General features: G+C 38.9%; 1 protein-coding gene across 1 annotated transcript in view; it reads left to right on the plus strand.

The window, feature by feature from the left end:
* LOC310947164 (F-BAR and double SH3 domains protein 2-like) overlaps positions 1–24,587 on the plus strand; it is a 62,061-nt gene that overhangs the window by 11,750 nt on the left and 25,724 nt on the right. The window contains exons 3-8 of the mRNA XM_083913878.1: positions 8,201–8,246; positions 18,723–18,802; positions 19,324–19,468; positions 19,637–19,770; positions 21,329–21,383; positions 21,545–21,673. Coding sequence (XP_083770004.1) covers positions 8,201–8,246; positions 18,723–18,802; positions 19,324–19,468; positions 19,637–19,770; positions 21,329–21,383; positions 21,545–21,673 — 589 coding nt within the window. The remainder of the gene's footprint in view (positions 1–8,200; positions 8,247–18,722; positions 18,803–19,323; positions 19,469–19,636; positions 19,771–21,328; positions 21,384–21,544; positions 21,674–24,587) is intronic.

The following is a 24,587-nucleotide window of genomic DNA, read 5'->3' on the forward strand; positions in this document are numbered from 1 at the left end:
TATTTCCTGTCAGACACACACTCATGAGAGCCCTTTCTTTTGTCATGCACAGCTAATGCTGACACTGCTTTTTGACTCATGCACCACACACTTTTAAATATACACAAATGATGGGCAGGCAGAGGAGAGGGAGAGAGAGAGAGATGCGGGAGGAGAGAAGGAGCAGTGGAGAAAGAGAGGGCCAGTAAAGCCAAAGAGGGAGGATATGAGTGGGCAACAAATTAAACTGGAAGAAGGGTATGAATAGGTCTAAGGATAGATTGAATAAGACTATGAACAGAACAAATGAATGGAGTGAGGTAAGCCAGTCTAAGCAAACACAAACAAGCATCTTAAGAGAAGTACAGTATATCCTTAATACTCTAACACAACTATGATATTATTCAATTTATGGCTTAATAACCATTTGAAACGTAACCTGCATGGTGTGTTCTGTTTTCATTCTGTCTTAAGAAACACACAGTAACACACAACAATGTTTAGTGGGTGTGAGGTATTTCTAGCTGGTAATTGGATGTCCATATTTGCATATGAAGTATCTTGCAGCAGTGTCACCGTGGTTGCATGAGAAGCCCAGACATGTCCAAAGATCCCAGTGCGGATGTGTGTTTGTCTATGTGTGTCTATGTGTGTACTAGTGGTGACTTGACTTGCATGTTCCAGAGACCCTCATTAATACACAATACCAAAGAAGGAAAAGCTTATTTATGGGGCTGCTCACAAATGTGACAGAAAGCCTGTATGTGTTTTGGTGACAGAACCAGAGATTAGAAAATGAATGAATGAATGAATGAATGCTTTATTTCAAACATATGAAAAAAATAAATTACACTTGAAGCACGAGTCATTAAAAACCCTTTGTATGTTTGAAAAGGAGGAAGAAGGAATTAGCATTAGCTTATTAATTTCTACCCCTTCTCCACTTAGTATCTAGTACTATAGGTTTTCTTACTTCCTGTGTATCCTGTTTTTTTTTTTTTAATACGCTCAACAAAACAAACAATAACCAACAAACAACACAATAACCGCTTGTGTAAAAATAAATAAATGACAAGTATGGCAAAAAGTGAGAATCCTAGTGTTTTGCACTTGTGTGTGGTGATAAAAGAAACTGATTTCATGAAAAAAGAAAAAAAGTTTTTAAATATTTTCAAATTCCTTAGTTCCCTAGATCCATATCACTGCCACAGTCAGTTGCATCTACTGAAATGGAATCACTCCAGTTCAAGTAGCCCACATTTTTCTCTTTTGCATTTTACAGATGAAACCATAATTTATAATAGGCCAAAGCGCCTGTCTAGTAAACAGGAGATCCTGGATTCAAGTCCCAGTAGTGCCTTTTCTTTGATCAGTACAAGCAGTCTCACATCAAAAATTCAGAGGTGGATTAGGTGCAGGAACAAAGGCCAATTGTCACTGGAATCTAGAGTACTAAAACCATGGTAAACAAAGGAAAACAAATCAGTTAGCATGATTACTGTCAGTGTTTATGACCCGAGACCATACTTCCAAGTCCAGCAATAAATGCAAAACCTTTAGCGGTTTGTTTCATTCGCGTTTGGACAAGAATGTCATCAACACGCCCACTCGCTTGACCTGAATACACCAGGTAATGAGTATTCAATTCCTCTTTCAACATGGCTCATAAATCATACCTGGTTATCAAAATAAACAGCAAATTTGAAACTGTAGCACTGAGATGTTAATCAATTAGCTTTTTATATTACTTAATTATATGACAACATCAAAACTTGTAGAAACATTCAAGCCCACTAAGAGCAGACAGAAAGTACCTTATGCTCCATTTTTCTTAAGTTCCCAAATTCTTCCAATAACAGCAATCTGTTCATGGTGATGCAATGCAATGCAATATATTGCTTTTATTAAAACTATTTTTCAAGGTTGCCAGGCTAAAGATTGTCCTTTCTAAAGGTATTGACATGGCACTGTGTGCGGTGTACTTAAGTTTCGTGTCTCTGCAGGACATGATTTCTAACGACAAAGTTTGACCTTTATTTTTCCTTAGTAGGGGTCGACTGATATTAACTGCTAATAATCAGTATAAGCCCTGAAAAATAATCAGACCTATAACTGATATTTGGAGGCTATATGCATTTACAGTTAAAATGAATGTCTTTCATTCCAAATCTTACTTCAGTAAATGTAATTATGACAAACTAAATATACTTAATATATCAAAAGTGAAAGTGCGTTTTAGAATTCTATATTGTTTTATTAGAACTGCTGATCCATTAATGTGTTCATCACTTAAATGTTGCAACTGGTAAAAGTGGAGCTCATTTCAATTTAATTCTGGATCAGCACGAAGTCATCTACTGTACGTCAAATACATTTCAAGAGTAAATAGTAGTATGTTTGCCTCCAAAATCAGGTGGAGTCACGTTAAAGGAAAGTATTTATAAAGTTATAAACTTGTCAAGTACCTTAAATGTACTAGGACAGTACTTGAGTAAATATGCTTGATGATTCCACCACTTAAATCAACGGAGGCCATAGATACAGTTCTGCTCTGTTTAAAGTCTATTACAGCAATTTCCCTCATCTCTATAACGTTACAAGAAATCACTTTCGGACATTTCAGCAATGTTGCTATTAACAAGTAACTCAGCTAGTCATGGGATGAGATTGAGATTATGACCAGCTCTTAGACGCTGTGTTCAAGAAATAACGTCATGGTCTTTCTCTAGTCATTTGGCTTAATAGTGAACCAGCAAATTATCCGTAAGAGACTCAACATTACTTTTGGCTAAGGTTACATAACATGTGAAAACATAATTTCATATGGATGATCAATGTTACATGCAGTGTGGAAGTCCCATTGGCACCAATGTTATTTAAAGATACAACTTTAGCTGTCGCTCTACGTATACATAATTTGTAACTCCATTAACGTTGCCTTATAGTTAACACAGGCTAACGTTTTTGCAACTTCAGTGTGGAGGACTGTAATGTTATGAGCTGCTGCATTACATTCAAAACTCAGCACTGCTAAAAAAAAAAAACCAGAAACTCCCCCTGTTGCAGGCTGCTCCTCTATGTGTCACATGTCAGTCGCACCGAGGCATCAGTGTTTATTGGCTAATACTTGTGTGATGTTTAGCCAATCAGATAGTATTGTGGGCGGGGCATTAAGTGTGACAGTGTGGTGAGCAAAAACAGACCAGAGGGAGAGACGCAGCTGCTTCTGAGTCAAAGTAGTGAACTTAAAATAATTAATTTTATTGATCACTAAAATAAAATGCCGATACAGATAACGAGAAAGCCGATAATCTATCGAACCTAATACTTAGGGTGAGAATACACTTGGGAACACAGACTTCCTTCCTGATATGACATGAGAATATGACTGCAGGCTCAGTAAATCTATTTCAGAACAACAAATGATCAATTCCACTATATGCTTAAGAAGTGTCATTTATTCAGGCAGATAGGCCTGATGGCAAGTTAACCCCTTTCTCTTTTATCTCACTGATCAAGTACAGATAGCATAGCAAAGTTGCTCATTAATTTAAATTTGGTCTATTCAAAGTTAAAAGAAGGTCACAAAGATTAATTCATGAAATGTTTGTCTATAGGCATAAAATAATGATAATTAACCTCTGAAATAGTATATGTTTCTGTTGCACACAAGAGACTCCATACATAATAGATAGAGATGCGCTGATTAATTTTTTTCCGATCCAATCTGATACCGATACTTGGGCTGAGCGTATCGGCCGATACCGTTATCGATCCGATACTACTGATGAATGAATGAACCGTATACCTTGCAATGTGAGTAAAGCCATTAGGCTCGACATAAACATTTACCCTGGTTAAAAAAGGTAACAAATTAACACAATGTAAATATACTTAATATTATTTATTAACAAATAACAAAGTGTGCATTAGAAGCAATATAAATAGATAACTTCCTTGTAAAGTGCACTGCAAACAGATATTTTAAAATGTAATATAAAATGCCTGAAACCTAACAAACAATGGCTTAATTAACTTGATGTGTATCAGACTGTATGTGTAAATTGTTAATTCTTATTTTTTCTCTTCTCAATGTGTTGTTTTTTTTTGTTGTTTTTTTCTCATCTTTGGATTACAAGTCTGAAATAAATGAATAATACAATACAATACAATGTGTATGATATTAATAAAAAAGAAATGACTGGATTGTATTGCTGGATCGGCCTCATTCGTCCAATATCCGATCCAGTTAATTAGTCAATATTGGAACCGATATCCGATCCGGGTATCGGATTGGTGAATCTCTAAAAATAGAGCTGTGTTTGTCAGGATTTGTATTCCAGCACATTGATACTGACATGAAGAATAAATATGGCTGTCACTGCCGATCTGGTTTAGTTTGGAACTGAGGACATACACCTGTCCAACAGCAAGAAGAAAGAGCTTTCATGTCCAGAGTCAGGAGACAGTTTCGACTCAGGGTATGTCCACACAATCGAAAAACTTCTCTCCATCGTTCTTAAAAAGTTTTCCGTCCACACGGACTTGGCTCAAGAAATATCTATGTTCACAGTAAACCAGTGAAACCGGCTAAAAATGCTCTTATACGCATGTCAGGCCTGGATGTGGAGCTGTAACTGCCACAGAAATCCATCCTAGAGAGAAATCTGTCGACTGTTTCTGGTGTTATTGGAGACTTTTGTGGTGTCTCGGACACTCTGATACACAAATCACTCTGTAGTCACTCCTCAACGAGCAGTGGGTGCTGCTGTGAGCCCCTTCTCAGTCCCAAAGCACTCACAGGCGGGCACTGTCTCGCTACTTTTTGCGACCTTGGAAAATTTATTCATAAAAAGCTACTAGTGACCAATTTAGCGACTTATTCAGACCATTAGGGAATGCGCCATCCAGACGGCAACGCCATGGGGGCCTTTCTCAAATACTCCCACTCTGGGACCTGGTTTCAAAAAAGACCGTTTCAGGCTCTGATAACGCCGGCTGGATGTGGATCGTCAGCCTAACCGATACTGATGATGTGCGGTTACAGAAAAATGCGTCCTCGTGTGGACAGGTCCTCAGTTTTCACGTACACACTAATGCCTGTGATCACAAAGTGTGCTGCTGCAGCAGTTTGGTTTTGTTTGTTTGTTTGTTTTGTATTTTGTTGAAGCCAGGACTGTTTTATTGATCAAAATACCTGCCCCGTGTGAGGCTCGAACTCACGACCTTCAGATTATGAGACTGACGCGCTGCCTACTGCGCCAACGAGGCGTGAAACCTGCCAGTAATGTGTGGTTCGACAAAACACTCAATACTGGAGGTCAGGGGTGAAGGTGTCTGTGAGATCAGGGGAGGGAGAGTGTCCTATTTCAACTGACATGCCCGGGGGGTTAAACACTAAACACGTGCTTCATTCTCTTGCAGTAAATCATTGACAGTTGGAAATATTGCGGTTTTGTATGCAGGATTGAACAGACTAGTTCAGTCATTAAAAAGTTGTCATGCCTCTTTTAAGCTGAAGCCAGAGATCTAAAGCAGCCCCTATTTAGAAAACAGACTGTACCCAGGACGGTTAACACAAAAATGATGTCTTAGGAAACATTTGACAAGAAACACTGTCCTATTTGTTGGAGCTGTAATTGGCATAAAGAGAATTGGCACTAATTATTGTGTCTACACTTACAACAAGTGGTCATCCCTTCTGCATCTTCCCCACTGTTTCCCTTCCCTTTTTTTGCTTGATTGCTGTTAGGATTACAGGTCTGCCCAATCCTCTATGTATTCAGGTCTGACAAAGAAAGTCACTTTCATAAAACAAAACTGGTCCAACCCTTCGTAACAAGCCTTAACAGGTGATCTTTGACGCTAATATAGCTCAACACACAAGAATTTCCTATTGACACACATTCCTGCTTCCCAACAACTTTACATGCTTTGAAAATGATGACATGGCTCCTTAAATGATACATGTCAATCAGAATTAACAGTATATATGGTGCTGCTGCAATGAGATGTTAATCAAATTGCTGTTGTATGCTGCTTAGGCATTACACAACATTAAACCTTACATGAACATTCAAGTCCTCAACACATGCCGCGGAGTGCGCTTACTCTTTTTCCTTAACTTCTCATTTTTGTTGGTGATGCAATGCAGTATATTCAGTGCATTTACATGCACATCAGTGACCCGAAAATGGTCTTACCCCAGTTAAGGGAATAATCGGATTATTGAAGTTCCCCATATATACATTAAAGTGGTTGAATGGGAAAATGATGGGAGTAACTCAACCTCTGGTACAGCAGGTGGCGCTTTGCCAACATACAGCTTGTCGGGATACGTCTTTTCTTCTGGTTCACCTTCGTCAAAATCACACGCGGGGGGAAATGGTCGACTTTTGGACTGAATAACAGCAGAAACAGGTCTTCTTCGTAGTGATGTTACTTGCTATAGAAAGTCCTCCCTCGGTTTAAAGATAACGCTCTATTGTTATTGTTACGTTGTTTTCGGCTCCATTGCTTCCTGGTTTATTGTATTTCCTGTTCAGAAGCCACTGTCACGGAGTGGGAAGGGAGGGGGGGTTATAACCCCCAGGGTATTCGCAGACAGGAAACACGATCTTACTCGGGGTAAGATGTTTACATGCATGAATACCCCGGTTACTAAAGGAGTTATTGAGGTCTGTTAACTGGGATATGACATGATATATATGATTTTGCCCGGAGTACAGTGTTGACATGGTGTTTTAGAAACCGGAGTACGCTCTTAACTCAAATATAATCAGGTTTTTATGCATGTAGACACACTGGCCCTCATTTATCAATCTTGCGTGAAAACGGGCACAGATCTGAGTGCAGAATTGGTCGTAGGAAAGGACCCACGTGTGATTTATGAAACATTTGTATAAAAGGGGCCCATAAAAGCGCTGTATGGAAAAGAATAACGGAGGCAGTCAACCCGAAGCAGCGCTCCACTGTGACCCGTGTGCGTGTGTGCGCACTGCTGAACCTGCGCTCCTGCTCTGTAGCGGGGTTTGCCAGCGAGGTTATTAGGTATTCTGTTAGGGGATAACCTTTGTCACCTAGAAGAACCATACCAAGATGTTAATCATCTGATTCCTTGTTTGATTTAATGCAATTTATCGAGGGTAGCCACTAACCGAGGAGATGACTTTGGCTCTCCAGTGCGCCTTGCTGTAGTTGGTTGTGCCTGTCTATTAAACAGAAGATCCCGGGTTCAAATCCCAGCAGTGCCTTTTCTAAGGTTGAACATTTGTATCTCCAATCAGTGTTGGTCAAATGCAGACACTGGAATCACAAGTGTTTCCTTGCTAAGCTCCATTAACAAAGAGACATAAGTAGTCTAATTTTTGTCAGAATATGCAGGTAAAATGTCTGCACACCTGGTGTGGTCATCTCAAGTATACAGGCTGCTTTGTTCATTCAGCAAACAGTGTTAGTACATTTATCTGTCTATGTAATCGTATACCTAATGTTATGTTTTTCATTCTGAACATTCCTAGGCTCTGATAAGAGCTGCCACTGTCTCTGCTGCCAGGATGTTGTGATGTAGAGAGGGCAAGGAGAACATTTTTAGGGGTTTGTGCTAGGGATGCACGATTGTGAAATTCTGGGCAGATACCAAGGTTTTAAAAGACAATTTGGCCACTTTGTCCGTAGTGGTTTTTCAAATTTTCTCTCTAAAAGTAACGTTTCATATCTAGACAATTTAATATATAGAGCTAAGATAAGAATTTAACCCTTACAGTTTTCTTTCTGGAAGCTGTGACATCGTCGTCACAATTATTTCACACATTGTCTGATCCCACAACAATACTGGGCTTCCCGCAGATATGCCTGCGTGATCATTTAAAAATAGCAAAAAAACGGCCTGATTAAGCGGCCAGATATCTACAGAATATCTACCCAACGAACGAATATCCAAATATTCGTGTCCATTCTTACTAAGGAATGTTACATTCACGTCAATATAGCCTTGGAGAATATTCCCATGTTGATAAGAGTATGAAAAACTTGAATATAAATCCCCTGAAGGTACATTTAGAACATATAAAACATGTGGGATTAATTACAAGTTAACTATGGACAATCAAGTTAAGTTGAATTTAATTATTTAAGTTTACATATTATACTTAATTAATGAATACTGTATTAACCACCTTCAGACCCTTCAGATCAAATTTGTGTCTTTTTCTCTCTGTAGGACCTACAGTCTGAAGAAAGGACAGCTGGAGAGGGACTATGCACAGGTAAGACTGGCTGGATGGCTGAATACAATTTCAGTATATCAGTATAGTATATATATATATATATATATATATATATATATATATATATATATATATATATATAAAACTCTCCTTAAGTTTGGTGCCAAGGTTTAGGAGTTGTCTCTCACTGTAATTTTCACAATATTTTCAGTAAAACTTTCAATCTGTTTGTTTTGAGTCAATATAATGTATTGCGTTTCTGAAACTTCATCTTGACGTAACCAACCTGACGAGGGCTTGTTAACAACCTCGTATGTGCTGTGGCTTAGGTGGTTAAAGCGCCTGTCTAGTAAACACGAGATCCTGGGATTGAATTCCAGGAGGTCCTTAGATTGAATTCTAGCAATTCCTTTTCTGTCTGTGCAAGTCTTATTTCAAAACTTAAAAGAAAAAACTTCCAGTGGTGGATTTGGGGAAGGGACATTTGGAATCTGTAGTTCTATGCTAAATTCAAAGGAAATGAAGGGATTTCCTTTAACATTCCAGCTTCTTCCAACTTCTTAAATGTGTGAATTTGCTGGTGTTCTTGTTTCATATCACACATTGAATGTGAATTGGTTTGGGACGCTGTGACCTTAGTTGTTTAAAGCTACTGTCTCATAAACTGGATTCTCTGGCTCCAAATCCCAGCAGGTTCTTTCTACAGCACACCACTATTGTACTTGAGGAGATTGTGGATGTGAGTATCAAACAAACAGCAGTCCATAAGTCTTAGAACTCTCCTAAACCCTGACGACAAGGCTCAGAATTTGTGCAGTACATTTAATGTTTGAACTTTGCTGTTCAGCACATTTATAGCAGATTAAATTCAAATGGTAAATTAAGGATTATTTGTTTCAGGCAAGTGGTCAGTTTGTGAGAAGCAAACACACATCAGATAATAAATGATTGTGATGTGGAAATGTGAAAGCAATATTCTAAACTAAAACTGCCACTATCCTGTTGCCACTCATCAGGCCTCAAGCTAAAACAATGGAAAGGCAGAACTGATCATTTGCAAACCAACTGAAATGTCTGCATGCCTTCTATGTAGATAGCATGCTCAAACACCCTTTTAACGTGTGTTTATTTTGCTCCTCTAATTTTCATTCAGTCATTTTGTGTCATGTCTGGTGTACATGAGAATGTATGCTTGCCTAGTTAAAATAGGATTGAAATAAGATTGGGAAGGGAAGTACATCCTGTATGTGCTGCCAACTAAGGTCAGGTGCTAGGGGTGGAATGGTTTATTAAAATAATCTGTCCTGTTCGGTACGCTTGTCACAGTTCGGTGTCACCGTTTATGAGGTGCTACCGTCTAAGCGCTACCGTCTAAGTGCTACCGTCTCAGCGCGTCAAATACCGGCACACTGGGAGACTTGCTCCTTGCGCACCCTGTTCGTGGGTTTCTGAATCCTCTTGGCAACAGCTCACTAAGCTCCTCTCTGTTGTTGTTCTCAATCATTTCTGTCTGGTTAAATCCGTGGTTAAATCACCACATCAATGTCTCTTTCTACTCTGAAAAAAAGAAAGGTTGACACAGAAAACCGGCAGTTCACCAGAGAATGGACAGAGAAATTTTAGTTTCTGTCACTGTGAAGCCTGTGTTTACTCTGCAGCCATATCTGAGTGTAAAGAGGATAAGTAGAGAAGGCGTTTTCAGAAAAATCATGCTGCTCTGCATTTGTGTTACATTAATTTGTGTCAGTACAGTTTTTGATGAATAAACTAATGTTTCATATGTACTTGTAAGCCTGGTAAAGTAACTAGTAACTGAAGTAATCAGATAAATGTAGTGGAATAAAAAGTAGAATATTTCCACTGATTTTTAGTGGAGCAGAAGTATAAAGTAGCATGGAAATAAAATACTCAAGTAAAGGACAAGAGCCTCGACCTTTACTTAAGTCCAATAATTGAGTGAAAACCTCTGGTTCATAGGTTTGTTCATTTAACAAGGATTGTTTTTGACAAGCTTGTTGCACTTTGAGGTCATGACTACTATTTACATTGATAAAATAAAATAAAGACAATATACAGTATACAATATATGTACTCCTATGTCGCCGCATTGTTTTACAATATCCATTAATGTGATGCTCATATTTTTCCAGCCCCTTATTTTGGATCATTTTCGTCAACCGGCCCTAATTCCAAATTAATCGAATAGCCCTGATGTAGCCTATTTCAGTCAGTTCAGTGATTGTTGTTTCTGTGTATTTTAATTCATTTCAATTCCATTCAATTTTATTTATAGTGCCAAATCATAACAAAAGTTATCTCAGGACACTTTACAGAGTAGGTATAGACCACACTCTATGACTTATTTATGATTTACATAGACCCAACAATTCCCCTGTAGAGTACTTTTAGTGAAAGAAAACCTATTCTCTTCTTTTTTTTAAGATTTGATAATTATAAGTGTTTATATTCTCACCTAGAAGGCAAACAATTGTTTACCTTTTTGCCAAATAAATATATAAACGCGTAAATGCAGCAATGTCTGTCCTACTCTTTCAAAATCTCACTTCACTTTAATTTAAGATTGTTACAGTAATCCCTAAGCAAGCTGCCTTATTATTTCAGTTTTTGCATGATTGCATGACATGTCCTTAAGAATATCTGGTTAAGAAAATAATACAAGTATTAGGCTGTAGATAAATAAATAAAATAATAAATAAATATGTCCTATATCCACTCAGCACGAGACCATGTAGCAATTTTTCAGTGTATACTGCTTTGTATTTTAGAGGTCTTTATGAGGATTGATTCTCCCAGAACGTCAGACCTCCCACTCCCGTACCGACAGAAGGTCTGTTCTCTGTGTTGGTTCAAACAGCTTATACACACAATCTCTCTCCCTCTTTTTGTTACAGAGTGCTTTCAGTCACTCATTAAGTAGCTTATTACAATTTTTTAAATACAAAATTATTAATCAAATAGATGAAACTAGGCAGATTACTTGCCAATGAAAATAATATCTTGAGCTCCATTTACATCTGTGACTTGTCTTGCATCAAGGAAAGAGTTACTTGTCTTTACTGCTTTAGTATAAGATTTTACTTTTTGAGGCAATGAAATTGAATCTCTTTGAGTTAAGATAATGCATTTTTTCGATCCCATGAAACTGAAACTTTTTTTTTTAAAGCTAAAGAGCTGTATCATCAGCTATATCATCAGTTTTCAGCCTTGAGGGAGGACTTTTCCCATAGTTTGTATTTCTAAACATGGTAGGCAGGAATGGCCATGAAACAGATTTTACCAATCAGACATCCACTCTGTAGTGTGCTGCAGATTTGTCAGGATGCACAAAACAAAAATACATTTCCTGGTACACGGCTGTGTCAGCATACTACTCTTACTAAGCATTACTTGAACAGTGTCTACGTAGAAACCCAGCAGTGCCTGCTACCAAGTGTGAAAGATGTCGGATTTCTATTGTATTTTGATGCTGCTTAGCTTCAGCTCCCCTCACATGCAGGCACACACAGACACACAGACACACAGACAGACAGACAGACAGACAGACAGATGAACAGACAGACAGACAGACAGACAGACAGACACACACACACACACACACACACAGACAGACAGACACACACACATACACACACATACATTCTAAAAAATGCTCCTAGATGCAAAATCCTCCTGTAGCTTAATGAAAACTATTTGAATAAATTACCAATCCAGCTCTCAGGTACATTCGTATTAACATACAAATATTGACTCTATGCAGCACAAATAGCTCTTATTTTGTAGCCCTTATATCCTGATCATACATTAAAAATGGAGAAAGTGAAGATGTTCAGAGAGAATAGAAAAGTTCTTGTTTCTGTTTTTATGTGCATGTGTTTGAGCATGTGTGGCTTCATTTGTATGTGGTTTGAATGATTAAGTGTAAGTTTCCTGTGGTCAACCCTTCTGGTTTCAGACACTCATTATCTCCCCCTTTCCCTCACTCCATTTTGCTCTATTCTCCCTCGGCACTGTCTTGTTCACCTTAGAAATAGAGGTTGCCTAGCAACCCCACACTCACTAGGACAATGGATTCCCTCTTAATTGTAGGTGTGTGCGTATATGTTTATGTATTACTGTGGGGGAATGTCTATGTAGTGTTTTTTTATGATGAATGGGAAATAAGTAAGCAAACTTAAATTTTTTGCTCCTCTTACTTTTATCGAAAAATAGCTTTTTAATATGGCACAACTGCACTTGCCTTTTGTCTCTCTTCCACTAGACAGTCAGGTACTCGACTACTGGCAGAAACTCCACTTATTTATTGGCCCCCTCCTGGCGATACACACAAATCCAGCCAAACCTGGTCCAACAGAGAGACAGACAAAGAAAGTGAGCAGTAGACAGAGGAAGGGCGCATGCTGTAAGGGACAGACAGAGGCAGGGTAAGAAATAGACATGTGCACTTAACAAAATAGAATAAGAGACCAGATGGATGGTGTAGAAAGGACAACAGAGCAAGAAAGAAAGTGAAGATGCTGCTCTTTGTCCTTTGATCGTGTCAGACCAAGCGTCCCCTCTGTAAAAGATTCAGTTGCAATTACCAGCTGCCAATCAGCTGGTGTGTGTGTGTTTGTGTGTGTGTGTGTGTGTGTGTGTGTGTGTGTGTGTGTGTGTGTGTGTGTGTGTGTGTGTGTGTGTGTGTGTGTGTGTGTGTGTGTGTGCGTGTGCGTGCTTGAGCTATTTGTCCTGTATTCCCCTCCCACGATCAACATTGTTGGAATAGTTTAAGGCTAGGGTCACACTTCACTGTACTGCCCAAAAAGGCCAGGGCATGCTGTGGCTGTCACTGTGTCAGTGTCCCTCTGCGCACCCGCAGTGCACTGTTATATGTAAATTGGCCGTAACATTATGGGTGTTTACGTGGTCTGTAACTTCTCTAAATATGGATGGAATTTTCAGGTTCAGTTTATGCATCAGATCTGAAACTGTCGACACACAGTAGATAATCTGCGAAAGAAAAAAAACACTCAAAACAAGGTTCTTTTGTAATTCTAATTGCATTTTCACCTCTCCTCTCCATCTTATCATATTTTCTTATTCACCTCCTTCTCTTCCTCCCATACATTAGCACATATCTTACATAACAATAACACATCCATTAAAATCATCCATTATTAATTATGTATTTATCTCTAATGTATCCAATATGGCACGACTATTTGATCTACATTGATTTTGACAAGGCTTCTAGAAGGGAAACAAGTCTGAGAACAGAAGAGAGATGGTAGATAAGGAAAGTGACGTTTTTTCTTTTATCATCCTGTTCTCTCTCCTACATAAACATGCGCACATACATCACAGAACCTTCTTAAAACACGTCATTGCTATTTGTTGCAATCCGTTTTTTAATTTTAGAGCATCATAGTTCTGTATTCTCTTTCCCTCTGTCTCACTCCTCTTCCATTCACCCTCCTCTTACTTATCGACTGTCTTTACCTTAGCTTACTCTGCAGATGTGTATGTCAGAGACGTCCACACACGCACACACTCACGCATGCACGCACACACACACACGCACGCACGCACACACACACACACACACACACACACACACACACACTCATTAAAGAGGCAGCGAAGTGCAGACAGGAAGAGACCGGAGGGAAAATCAAGTTTATTGATTTAGAATGAAGTTGAGAAAGTAAGACGGTTGAAAAGCCAGACACACAAAGGCAAGATGAAATCAGAGAGGGAGAGCAGATAGAAAGTGAGCAAAAGTGACTGAACCAGAGACAGCAGAAAATAAGTCAGTGAAAACGCGAGAGTAAACAGAAGTCTCAAGGTGACTGTCTGCGGAGTCGTTTGGCAGAATGTGCAGCTGAGAGAAAAGTGACGAATGGATGGAAAGAGGCAGAGTTATCTTGCTGAATGAAGCATAGACACTGTCTGACAGCCACTAATATATTATGATTTTAACAACAATCTCCTCAACTCTCATTCTTGCTCTCTGCATTTCTTTATTTCCCACGCTAGTTTGGGCTAAGGCAGTGATGTAGAATCATATGACTTGGACTTAAGTCAACTCTAGTAACCGATTTAATGATTTGCAATGTGACTTGACAGAAGATAAATTACTTAACACTCAACTTGGACTTGCAAGTAAAATGCTTGTGACTTGTCATGACTTTACTTCCCTTGACATAACATGTGACATGACTGATTTGACTTGGACCAAATGACTTGAGTCACGTGTCTTAGAGAGTCACTGGTCTAAAGTAATCATCAGCAACTGTTGTTTGGACAGTTAGGGCTGCCTGGGTATGGTAAAAATGTTAGTAAACAGTAAACATGCCATCCTGTAAAAGATACAGTTGCCACTGATGCGCATGAGTAATAATTATGTCACCTTATTTTGTCCTGTAACTGTAGTGTCTCCCATGAAGTTATCTGTAATTTAGACAATGTCAGAGTGCAGCTGTGAGCACCCAAATGAACTCACTGAAACCGCTTTACAATAATGAAAATAATCACATGCTGTTACTTACTAAGTGACAAGCTTAAAATAAAAAAATGTTCAACAGTAATCAGCTTCTCTTCCTTTTACTTTTTTTGGTCAACCCTTCTCACACACTGGTCTCCCCAGGATATCCTGCTGTTTGGGTACTGCGTTTGCCACTCTGATCACAAAAACAGGATGTATATGAGTGTGTCTGTTTCACTGCATGTGTGTGTGTGTATTAAAAGGAGCAGTTCTACCTCACCCAGACTACATACGAAGGGCAAAGGAGAGAGAGAGTGTGTTGCCATAGTAACATGCTGTTCAGGTGGTTGTCAGGTGATGACAGCACAGAAAGGAGGATGGAGAGATGAGATGGGAAGAAAGCTGGGGGAGAGAAATATAGAAAATTGGAGTAGAGAGGAAAACAGAGAGTCAGTGAGCCAGGAGGCGTCCTTCTTGGTCATTGCCAAGTTTAGCTATCGTTGCTCAACTTGCTCTTGCTCAGATAACAGGTTTGTGACCATAAAGTCATCCAAGAGGCTTTAAATTGTGTTCTGGCATTAATAATGGAAAGGAAAGCCAGGGAATGGAGGTGGTATTTTCTGAAGCTACTCTCATGTATAAGTAATGAATTGATACCCGTATGTACATAGGAATACAGGTAGTTATTGGTCGCTGTAATTGTTCCTTTCCTGTCAATGCTGGCTGTGAAGTAGGCCTGGGTATTGCCTACAACCTCACGATACGATACATATCATGATACAGAGGCCACGATACAATACATATCGCAATACACTTATTTGAATAATGTACTTGGGCGGGGTACCACCACTGATTTCACAAATTGATTACATTTTCCGATTCGATTTGATTCAATATCGATGCAGTTAGGGATATTTCAGTTGCAAAACCATAACATGCCTTTGCAAATGCATTACACTTACTTAAATCCAACAATGAAATACTATTATAAAGCGTCTATCATTATTATAGATTCATCAAAGTGTACTGCACTTACTAACTAACTACTGCATGGACTATTATAGCACACAGTGCTACAACTGGTTGTTGAGGCGTGTATAGGTGAGTAAAGGTAGTCATAATGTATTATAAACAGTAAATAGTAAACAGTATAATCAGTCAACCTCTAGTTCATAACTAGTCAAGAGCATCCATAAGACACTTGGACTTAATTTAATTAATTATTTTATCTTTTTTATCTTAATTTATTTTTGTGTATATAGTACATCAGAAAGGATTATGTGTTTATGAGTGTGGTCATGAAGCATTTTAAATGCATATGAATGCCCCTATAATACACTATAGATGTGGTCTTCTTAAAAAGTGTTACTGTACTTTTTATTTAACATAAACACAGTGCAGTAGTCAACACAATAAAGTGAAACTACAGACTCTACAGTCAGTGAGTATTGTGTGACATTTTCATTCAGATATCTTGAGATCAGGGGTCAAGGGACAGTTTTTCCCTCGCCAAAAGTTGAAATTATCCATCAGTGAATGACAACAGTGACTTGTTTGAAGGACATGTTCAGGGTGCCCACTAGGGGCCACTATGGGGGCTAATCCTAGATTTCCAACCGGACCAAATTCAAGCTACAGTATCTGGTTTCATTGTATTGTTGATAAATTGATAGGGAGCAATGTGGTGTGGAAGTCAGCCTGTCAATCAGTCCACCTGTCAGCCAGCCAGCTCGAAGTCAGTGTCTGTCTCAGCTGTCTGTCGCTGTCCTCACTTCACCACAGAAACACACACATACATTTTACACACAAAGTATTCTTGTTTATACAGCAGGAAGTTTATTAAGTCCCAGGCACTTGTCTTGCAATTTAATATGTGCCTATCCAGCCCTCCTCCACCCCCCCACCCCCTTTTTTTTTTCCCAACAAGCATATGCCCAGTCTCAGTCTTTCATCAAAACCATCCACACCCACTCCACCCTTCCCTCAAGAGCATAAGAAGTTGACTATTCTTGAAGCAAATGTTTATCCTCATGTATTGGAAAGGGCAGTTTCTCTGGCTTTTCTGTGTTTTCCCCCCCGCTGTTTTCTCTGTGTGTGTGTGTGTGTGTGTGTGTGTGTGTGTGTGTGTGTGTGTGTGTGTGTGTGTGTGTGTGTGTGTGTGTGTGTGTGTGTGTGTGTGTGTGTGTGTGTGTGTGTGTGTGTGTGTGTGTGTGTGTGTGTGTGTGTGTGCGTGTGTGCGTGTGTGTGTGTGCGTGTGTGCGTGCGCCATACACTTCTGACTGTAGATTGTGTCAATAAAACTGGTATTGCCTAACTATTTCCTCGGGTACCTCTTCTTCATGTGAGATACGTTCAATGCATCAAAGTAGTCCTGACCTCTAGACTCAATTTAATCTATTACAAAATATTTACTCCACTGGCTGCCAATTTACTCAGAAAGGAACACTGCTTAGTCTTTTCTAGAAAAGGACAGGCTCTTCCCTTTTACTAGAGGTGAGTGCCATGGACCACTGGGCCACTGTCTCCACCAGGACACAAGCTGGTGTGTCAGATGGAGGAAACTGTATTTTAGGTCAAGGGAACAAGAGAAAGCACTGGTAGATGTTTTTTGATGACCTCATTCACCATCTTTGAAAGGTAAAAAGGGCAAGATGAGACAGAGATAGAAGGTTATTTAATGAATGAATATTTAATGTATCACATGAGAGAGGAGTCAAGACAAACAAACAGCTTGATGTTAGAGAGTGGAGAAAGGATGAAGATATAATGTTGATGCTGGAATCGGTTTATGCTACAATTGCAATTGTAATGTTTGATGGAGAGTGAAGGATCGAGAGAGACATAAGCAGAGTGTTGATGATTGGAAGACTGATTTGAAACCAGAACTGAGGGACCAGATTTAAATACGGAAGAGATGTGCCTTAGAGGAATGAATCAGTGTGTCCCTGAGCTCTGTTTGTCCTGATTTGATTGTTGTATTTGTTGTTCTGGTCTGTTAACAACTGTTTCATTAATAAGGATTTGCTCTCCCAATCACTCCTACACACACAGGCGCGCACACACACACACACACACACACACACACACACACACACACACACACACACACACACACACACACACACACACACACACACATACACATACACTCCAATGTCTGTGAGTTGTTGCTACTGACACAGTAACCCAGTCCAGAAGATGTAGGTTACCCTTTCTTTCAGCCCTCTGGGTTTCTGCTCATACTCACAGGAGCTGACTGGGGAGTCCCTGTTGCTGACGCAGAGCTGATTAGGGTTGGGACAAAATATTGTACGCAATACATCATATTACTTCCTCTCAAGAGCATACACACTCGTACCTGCACTTTATCGCACTATTGCAAATGGTGGATGACATTTATCCTTCTCAAACTTTTAGCAGCAACCTGTTTGCGGCATTCTCTAAAGAATACAGTATTCTACTGCTCATCTGAAACTTTGAATGATCAGCATCTCCAAAGGATTGAGCCATTATTTTAAATTTATTTTACTAACCTCTTCTTCGACTGCTTTCCTCTCAATTATGTCTGCTGCATACAGCACTTGTGTGTTTGTGAGTTGGTAGGGGAGGGGCTGGTATTGGTTTCACTTCAAGAGGAAGAGAGGTGGGGCAATGCGAAGTTGTGTGAGAGACAGACGGGGAGAGGAGAAATCGTGGCTCCACAAAAGAAACTTATAACGCTATTTAAACGCAACATAAATCTCGATGTACACGATATTGTCTTATCCTATGTCGTGTTTGAAAATATGTATTGATATATTTTAAAAACTCGCTATATTGGCTAGTCCTAGGTCAAGGTAAGTACAATAATGCACCTCAAGGTATATTAGTAAAGAAAATATGCTGTCTTGGTCTTGCTTCCACCTTGTTCCTTATTTTCTTCCATACATTCTTCCATGGTCCAAATGCACTGTTATTTGTTTGAAAAAGTTAGAAAACAGGAGATATTTAAATTTTTGTCACGTTTGTCTCATCTTTGCAATTTGTACTTTCAGGCTCTACAGAAGTTAGCGAGCCAATACCTAAAGAGAGACTGGCCTGGAATTAACCCTGATGATCAGAGAACAGACTACAGGTAGATGTGTGTGTGTGTGTGTGTGTGTGTGTGTGTGTGTGTGTGTGTGTGTGTGTGTGTGTGTGTGTGTGTGTGTGTGTGTGTGTGTGTGTGTGTGTGTGTGTGTGTGTGTGTGTGTGTGTGTGTGTGTGTGTGTGTGTCATGTAGAAGTGGGCAGCCATATTTTTTTCCCATAAAGCTAAAAATGTCTTGTACTTACATTGAAAATCTGTGCTCTGCTATATTGAAACACAATATGTTTTACAACACATTTATGAGTCATTATTCACTGTAACAGTGGCACTGGAAATGAAGGCATTAGCTCACAGTTTTACTGGTCTGTTCTGGCGACTGCTGCTACATTTCTTCACAAATATTTCCCCCTTGCAGGTGCATGCCCATACTGTTTCTCTGGCCCACAGTGTAGGGAAATTAACAATTAAAACTCCTCAGGACAACGCTGTGATTTTCTAACCAGTTGCTCTTTGGAATATAAGTTTTAGAACCGTCCAGCATTTTTGTGGTTGTCCCTCTCCATCTAGGAATGTGTATGCAGTGTGGAGGTCCTACTTAGAAGGAACAGTGCAGGTGAGCCAGTCCAGGCTCAACGTGTGTGACAACTACAAAACTCAAGTATCAGAGCCTGCTAAGACTGTTAGACTGTACAAGGAGCAGCAACTCAAAAAGGTGAGCGGATGTGTGGATAGTGGGAGTTAGTCATAGCTTCCTGAAGCAAATCTTTGTTCCATCTCTCTCTCTACAACGTCTTTCCATGTACTCACAATGAATTATTGTGATTCATGTATGTCTAATCTTTCTATAACAGCTTGCCTGTTTTCCTTTTTCTCTTCACAGACCATAGATCAGTTAAGTGGCATTCAAGCAGAGCTGCAGGAGTCGGTGAAAGAGTTGGCCAAAGCCAAGAAAAAATACTACGACTGTGAGCAAGTTGCCCACGCTGTCCGGGAGAAGGCGGACATAGAGGCCAAGTAAGCTCACCTCGCTGTGTGTGTGCATGTCTCGATGAGATGTACATAAAAATAAAAACAACTAAACAGATGGTCTTCATTGTCAGAACTAATACAATCAAGAAAACAAAGTTGATTACTCTCACTCAGGGAGAATGTGTATGTGTTTTAGAGAGGGAACTAGAGAGAAACATCATTATGAAGGCTGAAAGAAGCAATCAGTCTCATATCTATAATGATGTTCATGAGCTGGACAAAGAAAATACAGATGAAATGGAACCAAAACACCACCAGAGCATAAGTATAGAACAGGAGGTTGACAACATTCGTGGGATTAGTTTAATTTAAATTTAATTAATTTAAATACACATTTTGGGTGATTTTCTTTTTCCTTTGAGGGACAAATAAAGCTCTATTAGATATAAAATATATTCTCTGCAGCTTTCTGAGTAGATTTAAATATATTGTCATATTTTTTTCATTATATATCAGTGTCTTCTTTTATATATCTTGTTTTTCTTAACTGATGATGTTTGTTATAATTATTAATTATTGTATGATGTTATATCCTAACTTCTGGAGCTTATTTACTTTTAACTATGGTTTTATTGTAAAGCATGTTGTAACCTTGTTTTTAAAAGGTGCTGTATAGATAAAGTTATTATTATTTATGGTATAGAAGAGTTAATCGTCTTTCTCTCTAAATAGCCCAATGAGTAGTAGAGGACTTGAGTTTCTACTATAAGTTCAAATATATGAAGCTTTGTTCCACAATTAGCACCAACATTTGATCCAGTGCTGATGAGTATTGTTTTCCTCTCAGCCCTATGTAGCATTATCTGTGGTGGCATTTTCACTTCATTGAATTCTCAGCTCCAGTTAGAGCCCGCATCGATTGGCCAGTCAACTCTTTTCTTTTTTCTATCACTCAGTAGAAAGTCACAGCCACAGAAATTACGGCATTGCTGCTGTAGCGCTATGTGAGTGTGTGTATTTCAGTAGAGAAAAATTGCAAGACATTAGTCATTGTCGAACACAAAGGAAGAAGCTGGTGTGATGCATGAAAACAGCACACACTTCACACTCTTAACACCACTCGGCTGCATTAAACAGGGTAACATACAGTAAGTACAATAGAAATACACCACACACATACTCACACGTATAGGCAAGCAACAAACCTCATACTGGAATAAATACAGCCAGATTTCATGCACATAAGGACAGTAGAAAAAAAACAGCACACAGGCTCACTCTATCATTTTATGAGACATGTCTTTCTGATGTCACCATCAATATACTGTATGTCACAATGGCTAGATCAGGCTGAGATTTATTGCTATCAAGCTCCAACCTGTTCAGGGTCAATATGCGATGTCTGCTTTGAGTCAGAGGTTAGCGATCAGAGTTATGATGTTGTAGCAGTGTCTGGGTCTTTTTCTGCTTGCTACCATACTTTGTTTTGTCATATGTATTTAATCTAATATATTATTGTGCATAGAAACCTTCATATTAGTTTGTTAAGATTAGTATTAGATCCAAAACTTACTTCTTTGCTTGCTCTGTTTTATTATTTCAGGTCTAAACTGGGTCTTTTTCAGTCAAGAATTAGTTTACAGAAAGCAAGTGTAAAGGTAAGAGGGCCTCACTTATAAAGATGCAAACACAACACCGCTACTCCCTCTTAAGGCAGCGCTTCCAAGCAGACACTTCTAAACCATATACAAACCCCAGTTGTCTTCTATTACTGTAATGCAGTAATTTCAATATTGTTTGTCTCTCCGTTTTATTTCAGTTGAAAGCTAAGAGAAGTGACTGTAACTCAAAGGCGACACAAGCCAGGAACGACTACTTGCTAACGCTAGCTGCTGCCAACGCTCACCATGACCGCTACTACCATACAGATCTACTGCACTGCATACAGGTATTTACATAAAGGATATAAATAATTCAAATATGTGAGTAATGTGAGAGAGAATCCACGGAGGTGGACATTTTAGTTAAAACCTCTGGATAACTGAAATTGTAGTTTGTAATGCTATAATGACATTTTCTTTTACAACAACAACATAAGAATTTCACACGCTGATAATACCCGAAGGGATTTTCCAGGAACCTGGACACTTTTTCTGGTTCCCAAATTCAAAGGGGGGAAGCTACTTTGAATCAAAGCTCAATTTGTGATAAAACGTCTTCCTTTCATGAGTGCACAAAGTTAAACTCCCTTTCAGTGTCACCAAGTAGTGGATGAGGAAAAAGATCATACATGAGAAAGTGATGATTTCCCAGTTTTGAGTCTTCAGAGAGAGTCATAGAATTCTCTGGATTTTTGATTTGAAAGGGGCTTATGGGAGGAAAAATCCTTCAAATTTAGCCACCCTGATGTTAGCTCTTACCAAATGATTGGTAGGCATGACATAATACTTTTCACTATGTTAAATAAACTGCATTAAGACCAGAGGAATTCTCCAGAAAGCTTTGCCATTTTTAAACACTGTTTTGTAGATAGAATACAAAAGGTCATCAAAGGATGGATGCAAATAAGTTTGCTACATCAGGGATGTTTTGGTCATTTGTGCAATGAAGCGGATACTCTTTTGGTTTCATAATCACATCTGACAACTTCATATGACATGTATCACTGTGAACCTGAATGTGTTTTTTGTTAATATGGTTGTGGGATGTAGTTTTCATGATTTTATTAATTGATTAATTAACTGTTCGTCCTCTTAGTAATGACCTCATCGCTTTAAGTAATCTTGGGGTTGTATGAAGTACTTATCTATAGTCAGTGTACCAAAACAGAAGCAAAGAAACGCACTGCAGTTTACGTTGATGTTTTAGTGGTCTTAAATGGTTTTTTTTTTAGGCCAAGGACCACTTAGCTGGAAGAGAAACTGAGCAAGGACTCCCTACTAAATAGTGTATAAAACACTAAAACACTTCAAACATGTAAGGACCCCTTTGAAAGGGATATGGTTCATCTCAAGGAGTTTATCCTTCTAATAAATGTCTCTTATTGAGTTGCATATTAAGCCTTTACACACTCCTTTTGATGATGGATACAATTCATAGCTAGTAAATCAATAATCATCAACTTTCACATATTTTAATTTTAAACATACATGTGGAAGGCACAGGGAATTCTTAAGCTTTTTCAAAACACACACACACACACACACACACACACACACACACACACACACACACACACACACACACACACACACACACACACACACACACACACACACACACACAGCTTTAGTTCCCCGTTGGAGAAGTCTGTCTGACAGCAAGGTACAGTGAAAATAAATATGGCAAATACTTTTCTTAGGTGGTTGAAATACATTAAGCTGCTGCCCCTATCCACAGCAGAAAATTGCTTTGCTTCCATTATGGTAATCCTCCCTGCTGCCAACTGCCTTTTACTGTAGGTAATACAATGACTATTGATAAGTCACACATACTACCCCACTTTAAAAAAGCCAAACTGTCCCTGCAAGTTCTGCAACTGAAAGTGATAAAATGTCACACAGAAGCCAATTTGCTGTCACTCCTTATATTTATTTCATCAGTGGTAGCAAGCTTTTGTTTGCGTGTAAAAACATCTGGTACTGAATAACCTTTCTGGCACATGCACAGAATCAAAACACAGGAAGAAATTAGACTAAAATATCTACATGACATTGTGGTTACAAGACTAGAAATCCAGGTCTGTTAAGGATAGGCAGACACATTCACACACACAACAGTCTGACAGCCTGCACACACACACCTCAGCTACTGTGTGGTGAATAATTTGAGCAGCTGAGTGACGGTGATGTCATCCTTTTTTAAATCCTGTACAAACATGTCAGTCTGACACACTCATATGTACACATCCCACACAACATCACATGTGGGATGTTTTATTTATCCTGACAGTCATTAGTCTCAGATATGACTAATTTGGCAGTTAACACACACAGACACACAGGGAGACACACCACTTACCATTACATTAACCTGTATTCATATTTCTTCGATTTCTGTGTCTTTCTTTGCCTTTTCCATTTTGTGTATTTTCTATCTGTGTCCGGGTCTCCATGTTTCTCTTTCTCCTTCACTCTCACATACTCTGCCTTAGGCGTATATGAGCATCTATACTATGAGGCCATTCTGAATAATAGATCCTTAGCTCCTTGCAACAGAAGGACAGGACTGCAGGGAAACATGCACATACAAAAATACATGCACGCAAACACACAAAGAGAATAAGGGACATTGCTAGAGGGAAGCAATCTGCTTATTGTCTCTCTCTCCTCTACAGTTTTTTTTTATCGTGGTGTATACAGGTCTTCACCTGAAATCACTGATAACAACACTCCTAACAATGGAATTAACAGTTAGCCATCACAAGAAAATACAAGTTCTTTTCACAATTATTGCTCCACAGATATTTTGAAAAACACAGCCCAGAAAGCAGCATCAATGATAGACATAACATAGCAGCAATACAATGTATGTATAACCGAAAAAAGCATCTAAAGCATATAGCAATATAAAGTTTGATATTCAGATATGTTACCGCTAACTGTATGCCAGTGAAAGTTTGGCAGCTCTTTTTAGATCAAGCCTTTTACTGTCTTTAATATCAAACCATATAGAAAAGGATAATGAACTGAATATAAAAGATAATTGAGTGGTTTTATACATATGAGGTTTGAAGAGACTTATAATTGAAAGCCTGAATGTCACTGAATGTCAGCACTGACTTCACTGACTGTGGCTGCAGGAATACCGTATATCTTAAACTGAGCACTTCTGTCCTTGTCAATGCGACAGCTGCAGTGAAA

The sequence above is a fragment of the Echiichthys vipera genome, assembly GCF_963691815.1.
Source record: "Echiichthys vipera genome assembly, chromosome: 5".
NCBI classification, from domain to species: Eukaryota; Metazoa; Chordata; class Actinopteri; order Perciformes; family Trachinidae; genus Echiichthys; species Echiichthys vipera.